The sequence below is a fragment of the Microcaecilia unicolor genome, chromosome 1 (assembly GCF_901765095.1).
Source record: "Microcaecilia unicolor chromosome 1, aMicUni1.1, whole genome shotgun sequence".
Taxonomy (NCBI): domain Eukaryota; kingdom Metazoa; phylum Chordata; class Amphibia; order Gymnophiona; family Siphonopidae; genus Microcaecilia; species Microcaecilia unicolor.
Window position 1 is genome coordinate 150,173,980 of NC_044031.1, and position 13,097 is coordinate 150,187,076.

Genomic DNA, 13,097 nt, shown 5'->3' on the forward strand with positions numbered 1-13,097 from the left:
TTGCTTTAAAAGTTTGATGTAAGCCACATTGAACTTGAACTTGTTTGGGATAATTCAGAATACAAATGCCATAAATAAATAACAAGACGTATATTTGAAATATTTTTGAGTCTCTGAAAACGAGTATTTATTTGTCCGATTATAGCCCTTTCTCTTTATTCATTTTGTGATAAATATCTCTGGCGCCATTTATACGTTATATCGAAAATGCCCCTCCACATAACTTTGTAAGTCTTTGTGCTTTGAAAACAAGCTTCATATTTTATAACTGCAACAAAGATGTCTAAGTGCCTTTATAAATAGGACCACAGAACTATTTTCAACAGTGCACAAAATGATCTTGCACAAATTTACAACTGCTCTGACATTCTGTAGCTGTTGTGTGCGTGTACATATGCACATTGCAACTCCTTCCCAACTCTGCACAAGTTACACACCCTGAGAACACCTATTCATAAAATAAGTGCTATCTTTTGGTTCACCTACATTTTACTCATATATAGTACAACCTCATACAATTTTATAATACCCATTTCTCATGAAGAAAACATGCTTTACATGTGAGAAATCCTTAGGCAAGCAATTTTATAGAAGTTTTTCCTCATATGGATTTTAAAATTATCCCCTTTCCCCTATTTGAATAACAAAACATAAATTCCAGATGTAGTATGGCTGCTACCAAACTGTCAGACCCAGTTGGCTTCCTGTGATCTGCAATGAGTCTAAGATGAAAAAACAACTAATTTATGCCTTATCTTCATTGTCCTCCCCGTTCCACTGTTGATGAGTCTAAAATCAAGCTTTGAATCAACCTGTTGCAGACCTGAATGTACACAATCGTTGTATGGTGCAGGAAGCTGGTCATGGCAAATAAGATGTCCTTGGTGTAGAAAAGGACTCTAAAAGTGTTCTAGATGGCTTCCAACATGTTTCTTTTGGAAGAGTCTGATAGACTGATAGGTTATGCACCTCCATGGAATGCAATTTATGTTCATTGTCCATGACTTTCAATATGTTCTGTATAAAAGAGTATACTAAAAACAGGTGATGGGGTCTATCTTTTGCATTTAGAATGCACCTTAGATAGCTCCTAACTATACTGAGGCCCCTTAAGAAGATGAACGTTCTTAAGTGTCAGTTCATCCATTGGGCAATGTCTACAAATGGGCTAGTTCAGAGCTTTCCATGGCAGTAATGAACCTAACTCTTAAGCTAGTGTATGTGGCACACTGTATGGTCTCGACCTCTCAGATTTACTAACAATGCTCACCAAATGTGCATTAGTCTACAGAGCTTTCTTCTGGAGTTCATAAGATGTAATATGTATAGGCAACCTTTTAAGGTGTGTTTGGAAGTTGCATTTAATCAGCCCTGTGGCACCCAATATGATAAGTACAAACGTATTGCCACAATGGGAATCCTGTTTCCCACAGTGGCCAATCCAGGTCACAAATACCTGGCAAGATCCCAAAAATGTTTGATACATTTTATGCTGCTTATCCCAGAAATAAGCAGTGGATTCTCCCCAAGTCAATTTAAAATGGTCTATGGACTTTTCCTTTAGAAAGCCATCCAGACCTTTTTAAAACCCCGCTAAGCTAACTGCTTTAACACATTCTCTGGCAGCGAATTCCAGAGTTTAATTACACGTTGACTGAAGAAACATTTTCTCAGATTCGTATTAAATTTACTACTTTGTAGCTTCCTCACATGCCCCCTAGTCCTAGCATTTTTGGAAAGAGTAAACAAATGATTCACATCTACCCGTTCCACTCCACTCATTATTTTATAGACTGCTATGATATCTCCCCTCGGCTATCTTTTCTCCAAGCTGAAGAGCCCTAGATGCTTCAGCCTTTCCTCCCATCCCCTTTATCATTTTTGTCACCCTTCTCTGTACCTTTTCTAATTCCACTATATCTTTTGTGAGATGCGGTGACCAGAATTGAACACGATATTCGAAGTGTGGTCGCACCATGGATTGATACAAAGGCATTATAACATCCTCACTTTTGTTTTCCATTCCTTTCCTAATAATACCTAACATTCTATTTGCTTTCTTAGCCACCGCAGCACACTGAGCAGAGGGTTTCAACGTATCAACAACAACGACACCAAGATTCCTTTCTTGGTGGGTGACTCCTAAAGTGGAACCTTGAATTATGTAGCTAGAGTTCAGGTTCCTCTTTCCCACATGCATCACTTTGCACTTGCTCACATTAAACGTCACCTGCCATTTAGACACCCAGTCTCCCAGTCTCGTAAGGTCCTCTTGTAATTTTTCACAATCCTCTCGCGATTTAACAGCTTTGAATAACTTTGTGTCGTCAGCAAATTTAATTACCTCACTAGTTACTCCCATCTCTAGATCATTTATAAATATGTTAAAAAGCAGCAGTCCCAGCACAGACCCCTGGGGAACCCCACTATCTACCCCTCCCCATTGAGAATACTGACCATTTAACCCTACTCTCTGTTTTCTATCCTTTAACCAGTTTTTGATCCACAATAGGACACTACCTCCTGACTCTCCAATTTCTTCTGGAGCCTTTCATGAGGCATTTTGTCAAACGCCTTTTGAAATCCAGATACACAATATCAACCGGCTCACCTTTAATCACGTGTTTGTTCACCCCTTCAAAGAAATGTAATAGATTGGTAAGGCAAAATTTATAGAATGCCAATATAGTGCACAGATCATGCCTAACTTTGTGCACCAAATTTACGCCTGATAGGAACAGATGTAAGACCAGTACCCAAAGTTTGGCATGGATTGGCACTATTCTATAACTTGGCACCTAACTTTTGGGAATGCCCATGACCCACATATGACCCTCCCATGGGCACATCCACTTTTGGGTTGTGCACAGGAAAAGTTAGGTGCCACATTTTAGAATAACACGCATCATCAATTAAGCACCAATTAAGCGACCAATTGGTGCCATTTACCTTGTTAAGTTGCCATAGATCTCGGATCTGCACCTAAATCCCAGTGCCCAACTTTAAGTAACCCATATAGGATCCAGGGGCACGTTTCTGTGTGCCTACTTTTTACATGCATATAGTCCCAGGAAAACTGATAAGAGTCTACTTGAATGCATAAAACCCCATTCTACATACTCAAGTCCTGTATAAAATTTCCACTATGGTATATAAGTTTCCACTGCTAAGATACAATGAGTAATTTATCAGCATTATACCTAGAGGGGTATTTTCGAAAGGAAGTCCAAGTTGCGATTTGGATATCCTTGCAAAACGCGAAATCCAGGGGTGGGGAAATCCGTATTTTCAAAACAAGATGGACGTCCATCTTTCATTTCGAAAATACCATCAGGGATGTCCAAATCCTTAAATTTGGACATCCCTAGACATGGAAGTTTCTGACTTTCAGCGATTTTCAAAACCAAAGACGTCCATGTCAAAAACGTCCTAATGCAAGCCATTTGGGCGTAGTAGGAGCCAGCATTTCTAGTGCACTGGTCCCCCTGAGATGCCAGGACACCAACCGGGCACCCTAGGGGGCACTGCAGTGAACTTCATAAATTGCTTCCAGATACATAGCTCCCTTACCCTGTGTGCTGAGCCCCCCAAAATCCTCTACCCACAACTGTACACCACTACCAGTGCCCTTACGGGTGAAGGGGGGCACCTAGATGTGGGTACAGTGAGTTTCTGATGGGTTTTGGAGGGCTCGCTGTTTCCTCCACAACTGTAACAGGTAAGGGGGGGGGGGGGGTATGGGCATGGGTGGGTTCGCCTGTCTGAAGTGCACTGCAGTACCCACTAAAACTGCTCCCGGGACCTGCATGCGCTGTCATGGATCTGAGTATGACATCTAAGGCTGGCACAACATATTTTATAAAATGTTTTTGAGGGTGGGAGGTCATTCCCAATTCTCTCCGGTGGTCATCTGGTCACTTCGGGCATGTTTTTGTGCCTTAGTCGTAATAAAAACACGTCTGGGTGAAAACGTCCAAGTGTTCATCAGGGACGTCCTTGTATTTTTCAATTATGGGTCAAGGATGTCCAAGTGTTCGCCACGCCTCCAACATGCCCCCCTTGAGCTCTGGCCATCCTTGCGACGGAGTGCAGTTGGAAACGTTCTAAATTGGGTTTCGATTATACCGATTTGGACGTCCCTGGGAGGACGTTCATCTTACGATTTTAAGTTGAAAGATGGACGTCCTTCTCTTTCAAAAATGAGCCCACTACAAAACAGTAATATAATGAAAAACTGTGCTATAGTCTATGCCAAACATTTAAAAAGTCTACTGTATGACTATTCTGTAAAATCTGTGTTTTAATGGACTTTATATTATACTGAATGAACTGGCATAAGTCAATAAAAGAAATGTATAAAACCAAACATACCTTTCTCCTTGTTTCCCACCACTTTTAGGGTTTACAAACACCAACAGTGGGTGTGTGCCTGCAACTGGAGTGATCTATGAAAAAAGATTGGCATTGAGTTAATCACTGTATCTCTTATGTTTATAAGGCATTCAATTTGGCAGCAAATATTTCATGGTGGGGAAATATAACACATTATGGATTCTTAGTATCTATAGGAAGATTAATAGAAGCAAACTGCTTCTCATTCTAAAACAGATCACCTAACATTAATCACCAATTGTGCACTTCAAGTATAGAATACTAGTACTTGTGTGTTACCATTATATTTATACACGTTACATGTGAACCACGTTCCCCAGCACTATTCTCTAACATAGGCACACAACTCATATAAATCAAAGAGTAGCAGGAGGAATAGCTTAATGATTAGTGCAGTAAGCTATGATCCTGAGGAACTCGGTTCAATTCCCACTGCAGCTCCTTATGACCCTGAGCAAGTCATTTAGGGGTTCTTTTACTAAGGCACACTCACGTTATTAGCACGCGCTAAAATTGGGCATGCACTAAACGTTAGAGATGCCCATAGGAATGCATTGGTGTCTCTAACGTTTTTAGCGCGTGCTAAAAACATGAACACGCCTTAGTAAAAGACCCCCCCAACCTTCCATTGCCCCAGGTACAAAAAAACCCACCTTAGATTGTGAGTCCACTAGAGACAGAGAAAGTACCTAAATATAATGTATACAGTGCTGTATACATCTAGTGGCGCTATAGAAATAAGTAGTAGAAGAAGCATATAGATGGGGGCATGGGCAGGTCCCACATTTACAAGCATAACTTAACACATAAATAAGTATTCTGTAAGATGCCACGTTTAGGTATACGCATTTATGCCAGCTACTGACATGGCATAAATGGGTACACCAAAATGTTGGCACATGCATGATTACTTACACTAGTATTCTTCAACAGGATCTGGACACCCAGATGCCATTATAGATTTAGCACTTAGCGAGCTGCATCTTGGTGCTTAACTTTTGCCGCTTTCATAGAATTGTCCCCATTATGTATACATTTTTAATTTAAATTTTCCCCCTGATCCCTTGGGTTTAGTAGAAAGAATGAAGAGCTACCACAGTTGGTTATATCCCATGACGTGCTTCTGTTAGCAGAGAAATAAGCAAGAGACTGAAGGATGGAAGCACAAAATTGCAGTGACAAATCCGACCAAAGGACACCCTCCACTAACATGCCCAGTATCTCTCCCTCCACTCTACTTCTGGGTCTGGCATCTCCCCCTTTCCTTCGAACTCCTCCCCTGCCCTCTGTACGGCATCTCACGCTTTCTCTCAACCCTCTTCCCCACCCCCCCCCCCCACCCACACATATACATACTTTCTTTCCACTTCTCTTATCCCACCCTGCCAGCTCCTCCTTCAGGTACTTCCCCATTTTATTGAACACAGCATGTTCGAAATCGAGAGCCTTGGAGCTTAGTGCATTGCACCATACTGTTTAATGATCATTTCTGCCCAAGTGGGCACCCAAGCAGACTTGACACAGGCTTTCTCCATTTGAGAGTATGTGATCCAGCATCGCCCCATCCCTGGTGGGTTATGCATCCTTTGTCTGATCAAAGACCCTTGTAAGGTATTCAGTTTTACAGATAGGATACTGTTCTCCACATCCAGTAGATTAAAGTCTCTGAGTTCTTCCTTCATTCCTACCTTTTCTATATAATTGATAAAGAGCTTGAATGTATGGAGTAGGAGATGGGAATGAGTGGAATAATACCCCGTTATGCCCACTGTAATGAACTGAATTAGAATAAAAAAGCTTTTTCTTTAAGAAGTTGTGAACCACAAATCCCAAGAGGCAATGGGGCATGCACCAGGCACCAGGCTGGAGGATGAGCCTGGAGGATGTGTGCAGATGAAGCAGGAGATTAGCTGTTTAACTAGGAGAGTCCACTTCCAGGAGATCAAGTACTATCAGCTATACTAATTAACTGACTCTTCCTACCTGCTAAGAGCTGGGTTTAAAGAAAGGGTTTTTTTCTCTACTTCTTTGGGTGAGAGGCGAGATGGTGAAGGATGAGAGGCAGAATTCCCTGGATCTAGAGAGAGAGAGAGAGAGAAAGAGACGGAAGAAAAGAAAGTTGCATTTTCTGGGACCAGGAAAGAGGAGTTCCCAGGACCATAATTTTCCACTTTAGTGCTGCAGGAGGGGGGATACCCAAGATGCATAGTAATTTAGGAGACAGGCATGAAAAGGTCCCACACTCACGGGTCTTGGGTAGAGACATTAGTGTAGGAGAGGTGCTCCTTAATGTCTCTTAAGGTTTTGGGATCGGCAGAGTGTAGGGAGAGTGTATTGGCTCTGTGGAAACTGTACAAGCTGGATTTATCAACCTTGCTTCTGCAGTCACTACAACAAGCAGAACAACTCAAGTAAAGTCTTGCATGTTAATTGGCTTCTTCAAGAGGAGGCAAGACTCACCTAAACTGCTCTGAGAGCTTGTTCCTCTAGTGTGTGTGGTCTGGTGTGAAGGCTAGGGTCTCTTAAGAAACACTTTAAGTGATTGAGAAGAATTCTGAGGGGCAGATGCTCAAAAACTCCAGCACTGTTCAGAACAGCACCAGAAAAATACCACCACAGCTGCGCTGCAACACAGCTCCCTAAAGCTGTCAGCACTGAGCATTAGGGAGCTGTTTCGAGTTCTGCGGAAGAATTGTACTTGGGCATGTGATCCAGAGATGTGCATCAAGCTCTTAAGCACAAGCCCAAACAAAACATAGAAAAGCCATGACCTATCACACCCCCCCTCCAAATGCTAAAGGCCTTGGTGGTCTGGTGGATTCCAGACCCCCTTCCCCCCAAAACATGTAAGGTGTGAGGAAGGGGTCTGGGGTCCACCAGACCACCAGGCCCTTAAGTGTTTGAGGGGTGAGGGATCTGGGGTCCACTTTACAACCAGACCCTTATATCTTTGGGAGGTTGAGGGGGTTTGGGGTCCACCAGACCACCAGGGCTAGGGACAACCAGCAGCACCAGTCTCCCTGCTCCTGTCCTGCTCGGCATAACCCTAACGCCAGCTCTGAGGTGGAATTGTGTTTGCAGCGGGAGGAGCACCCTTGATTGGTGAACTGCCCGCTGAACACTGGGAAGGAATGCAGGAGGCCCTTTTTTGCATGCTCTATGCACCTAGAGCTGACGAGCTCATTGTTTGACACTTTCATTAGCTCCAGGCATTCAGCAGGAGAAAATGCAGGTGTAATCCGGTGCTAATGGCCTCTAGCATCCGCATTTGCTTATGAGCATCGGGGTCTGAGTTTCTGAGAAGCTGGGTTTCAGAAAAAAGCTGTAAGTAACCAGCCATGTACAGGGATTGGGGTGTACCTGGGAAATAAAAGAACTGCCTATGTTATAATCTCTATGCAAGTAACAGTTTCAAAGGGAATATGAAGAATCTGGCACTGTAAGAGGTAGGGAAATAAAAGCTAGACTGGATTATGCATTGGCAAAGGATGGGCATCTGGGTTAGTTGTATATAAAAGGCTACTGTGACTTAGAAGGAAGCAGGGCTTATTTAGGATTACAGGCTATACACAAATATATTATCAAGGAAGATTCCTGTGTGAAGAGAAGTATCATATTTTTGCTATTTTAAGTTTATGGGGCAATTTGACAAATGAAGAGTAGCAAATCTCCTGGACCAGATGGTATCCATCCCATAGTACTAACAGAATTGAAAAATGAACTTGTGGAACTATTGTTAATAATATGTAATTTATCTTTAAAAACGAGTGTGGTACCGGAAGATTGGAGGGTGGCCAATGTAACGCCGATTTTTAAAAAGGTTCCAGAGGAGATTCGGGAAATTATAGACCGGTGAGTCTGACGTCGGTGCCAGGCAAAATGGTAGAGACTATTATAGAAAAAAAAATTACATTCAAAAGCATGGATTAATGAGACAAAGCCAACATGTATTTAATGAAGGGAAATCTTGCCTCACCAATCTATTACATTTCTTTGAAGGGGTGAACAAACGTGGATAAAGGTGAGCCAGTTGATATTGTGTACCTGGATTTTCAAAAGGGGTTTGACAAAGTAGCTCATGAAAGACTCCAGAGAAAATTGGAGAGTCATGGGATAGGAGATAGTGTCCTATTGTGGATTAAAACTTCTTAAAAGATAGAAAATAGAGAGTAGGGTTAAATGGTCAGTATTCCCAATGAGGAAGGGTAGTTAGTGGGGCTCCCCATGGGTCTGTGTTGGGACCGCTGCTGTTTAACATATCTATAAATGACCTAGAGATAGGAATAACTAGGGAGGTAATTAAATTTGCTGACAACACCAAGTTATTCAAAGTTGTTAAATTGCAAGAGGATTGTGAAAAATTACAAGAGGACCTTACGAGACTGGGAGACTGGGCGTCTAAATGGCAGACGATGTTTAATGTGAGCAAATGCAAAGTGATGCATGTGGGAAAGAGGAACCCGACTTATAGCTACGTTATGCAAGGTTCCATGTTAGGAGTCACCAACCAAGAAAGGGATCTAGGTGTCATCATTGATGATACGTTGAAACCTTCTGCTCAGTGTGCTGCGGCGACTAAGAAAGCAAATAGAATATTAGATATTATTAGGAAAGGAATGGAAAACAAAAATGAGGATGCTATAATGCCTTTGTATCGCTCCATGGTGCGATTGTACCTCGAATATTGTGTTTGATTCTGGTTGCTGCATCTTATAAAAGATATAGTGGAATTAGAAAAATGATAAAGGGAATGGGACGACTTCCCTATGAGGAAAGGCTAAAGTGGCTAGGGTTCTTCAGCTTGGACAAAAGACGGCCGAGGGGAGATATGATAGAGGTCTATAAAATAATGAGTGGAGTGGAAAGGGTAGACGTGAAGCATCTGTTTACTCTTTTCAAATATATTAGGACTAGGGGGCATTCGATGACGCTAGAAAGTAGTAAATTTAAAACGAATCAGAGAAAAGTTTTCTTCACTCAACATATAATTAAACCCTGGAATTCATTGCCACAGAAAGCAGTAAAGCTTAGTGGGGTTTAAAAAAAAAGGTTTGGACGGTTTCCTAAAGGAAAAGTCCATACCATTACTAAAATGGACTTGGGAAAACACTACTGCTTATTTCTGGGATAAGCAGCATAAAATGTTTTATACTTTTTGGGGATCTTGCCAGGTATTTGTGACCTTGATTGGCCACTGTTGGAAACAGGATGCTGGGCTTGATGGACCTTTGGTCTGTCCCAGTATGGCAATACTTATGTACTTAAATAAAGTGGAAGTGTGAAGGAGTCTGGCCTCAGACTCCATGGCCAGAAGGAGGTGCCCTGACATAGGGGCCCTTTAACTAAAAGGTGTTAAGTCCTTAATGTGGCATTAGCGTGGGAAAACAGGTTACCACAAAATGTATTAATGCATTACCTTGTCTATTTTCACATACTAAGTGAGTGTTAACTATTTTTTAAAACATCGATACCAGGTGCCAGTCATCTGATTAGTACACACTAACTGCATAACGCAGACTTAACACAGGAGCATTTAGCATCTGCTAAATAGGTGATAAATGATCCACATTAATTTTTGGCAAGTCTCTCATGCTAACAGCAACATTAGCGCACAACCTGAAAATTAAAAAAAAAAATTAAAGCCCTAAAAGTGGTACTTTAAATCTGAGCTTGGTGCATGGGAAAGTCCCATGTTAGAACGTACTAAACCCAAAATTTACCGCACCTTAGTAAAAGGGTCTTGTATAGAGCTACTTCACCTTTTCTGTCATCAATATGAATGAGTTCTATTAACCAGCTCATACCTGAGATCTTAGAAGGGCCTAATAAAGTGGTTTCAGTAATAAATCGTAATCTGACAAGGATCAATAGCATCAGTTTTGGAAAACAGATCAAGATGATAACGCACTATGCCTTCAATAAACTTGCTCAGAAATGGTAGGCTGGAGACCGACCTACAATTTTCAAGTATGTTCCCATCCAAAAACTGTTCTTTCAAAATAAGCCAAATTACTGAAGCTTTTTATCCACCAGGTATAGCTGTATCATTTGAGGGTTCATATACTGAGCTGTGTTATGCTTCACAGATGTTAAAATGAAAAAAAAATGTAAAATTAAGATAAAAAAACCCACACAAAATACTGTTCGCTATTTTGTTTGCAAACCTTTACATGCCCTATATACTGATATGCAATTTAACTTTTCCAAGGTACAATGCAAAATTGGTAATAACTTGCATTATGCAAAGCAGCTTTTTACTAGTGTTACATTCTAAGGGGCCCTTTTATTAAAGCTTAGTGCATGGTAAATGGAAAGGCTCACCCTTAAAGGGGAGCCGATTACAACCGGGCTGAAGGCTCAGGAAGAATCTGGGGTGGAGAGGGGAGGGAGGGATGAGTGGGAGTGGATAGGGAGAATAAGAGATTGAAGGGTGATGGGAAAAGGGGCGGGTAGGGAGGAGGGGTGAAGAAGGGCTGTGAAGGGAAACACAGCGCCATTTGGATTGCAGCAAGCAGGGATGCATTTGATTGGACAGCGTGCTATAGCAGACAGCACTGAGGAGGAACAGGGTGCTTGGACGGCACAGCCTGTAGTAATATAAGCAAGAAGGGCTGTGTACTCGGAGGGAGATGTTTATCAATGATGTTTACCAATGATTGTTTATGTGAAGGTTTACAGTAAATAAATTTTTGCGGACCTGGCTGCAGCCTAAATAAATCCACATTTGTTAAAGAAATTGGCTTCTGGTGTGGTGTTTGGATAGAAGGGGGTGACTGAGTGAATGCCGAATGCCCGTGTTGTTCCATTAGCACGTGGTAACTGCTAAGAAACCCATAGGTATAAAATAGACTTCTTAGCATTTAGCACACGCTAAGCTTTAGTAACAGGTCCCCTAAATTTTGCATAACAATTTACAAAACTTCTTTTTTTCCAGTTTTGCAACACCTAAAATATACTGGCTTGAATGCTTACAATGGGGCTCATTTTCAAAGCACTTAGACTTACAAAGCTACATAGGTTACTATCCTGCTTATTTTTGAACGAGAAGGCTGGCCATCTTCCGACACAAATCGGGAGATGACCGGCCATCTCCTAAACCTGGCCAAATCGGTATAATCGAAAGCCGATTTTGGCTAGCTTCAACTGCTTTCCGGCGAAAGTTCAAGGGGGCATGTCAGCAGTGTACCGAAGGCGGAACAGGGGCGTGGTTAAGAGATGGCCGGCTGCGGCCGATAATGGAAAAAAGAAAGCCAGACCTGATGAGCATTTGGCCGACTTCACTTGGTCCCTTTTTGTTCACATCCAAGCCTCAAAAAGGTGCCCCAACTGACCAGATGACCACCAGAGGGAATGGGGGATGACCTCCCCTTACTCCCCCAGTGGTCACCAACCCTCTCCCACCCAAAAAAAAACCAAACTTTTGCCATACCCAGCTCCATGACAGCAGTATGCAGATCCCTGGAGCAGTTTTTAGTGGGTGCAGTGCACTTCAGGCAGGCAGACCCAGGCCCCCCTACCTGTTACACTTGTGGTGGTAAATGGGAGCCCTCCAAAACCCACCACTGTACCCACATGTAAGTGCCCCCTTCATCCCTAAGGGCTATGGTAGTGGTGTACAGTTGTGTGGAGTGGGTTTTGGGGGGCTCAGCACCCAAGGTAAGGGAGCTCTATGCACCTGGGATCAATTTGAGAAGTCCACTGCAGTGCCCCCTAGGGTGCCCGGTTGGTGTCCTGGCATGTGAGGTGGACCGATACACTACAAATGCTGGCTCCTCCCACGACCAAGTGCCTTGGATTTGGCCAGGTTTGAGATGGCCGCCATGAGTTTCCATTATCGGTGAAAACCAATGGCAGCCATCTCTAATGCCAGCGATCTCTAAGGCCGGCCCAAATGTTGAGATTTGCCCAGCCCCGACCGTATTATCAAAACGAAAGATGGCTGGCCATCTTTTTCGATAATACGGTCGGAGCCGCCACTTTGCGGGGCCGTCCCCGGAGATGGCCCTCCACAGGGCTCATTTTCAAAAGAGAAAACTATCCAAAATGTGTCCTAATGCACCATTGGGATGGATTTCTTCTCAAAATGTCCAAAACCGATATTTTTGAAACCTGTTTTGCAGATGTTTATCTATACATTTCGTCTGTGGTGCTTCCAAATCAGAAAGAGGTGTGTCGGGAGTGTTTTGAAGGAGAGGTTAGGGTGTGCCTAACACTTGGACATTTTACAATTATAATGGAAGAAAACCAAAACGTCTTGGGTAAAAGATTCAATTTTTTGGTGTAGACTCTTTTCAGAACAAATAAGGCACAAAAAGGTGCCCTAAATGACCAGATGACCACTGCAGGGAATCAGGGATGACCTCCCCTTACTCCCTCAGTGGTCACTGATGCCCTCCCACCTCCCATCCCAAAAATGTGAATAAAAATAGTACTCACCAGCCTATATCACAGCCTCAGATTGCCAGGTCCATTAGAGCAGAATGAAGATCTCCGCAGTAGTATAGTGGTGGGTGCAGTGCACTGTAGACAGGTGGACCCAGGCCCATACATCTCTCTACCTGTTACACTTGTGGTGGAAACTGCAAATCCTCCAAAACTCACCAGAAACCCACTGTACCCATATATAGGTCCCCCCTTCACCCATAAGGGCTCTTGTAGCGGTGTACAGTTGGTGGTAGTGGGTTTTGGAGGGCTCAGCAGATAAG

The 13,097-nt window shown here is 42.7% G+C and overlaps 1 protein-coding gene across 1 annotated transcript in view; it reads right to left on the reverse strand.

The window, feature by feature from the left end:
• DGKB (diacylglycerol kinase beta) overlaps window positions 1-13,097 on the reverse strand; it is an 876,561-nt gene that overhangs the window by 571,739 nt on the left and 291,725 nt on the right. The window contains exon 14 of the mRNA XM_030201293.1: window positions 4,372-4,445. Coding sequence (XP_030057153.1) covers window positions 4,372-4,445 — 74 coding nt within the window. The remainder of the gene's footprint in view (window positions 1-4,371; window positions 4,446-13,097) is intronic.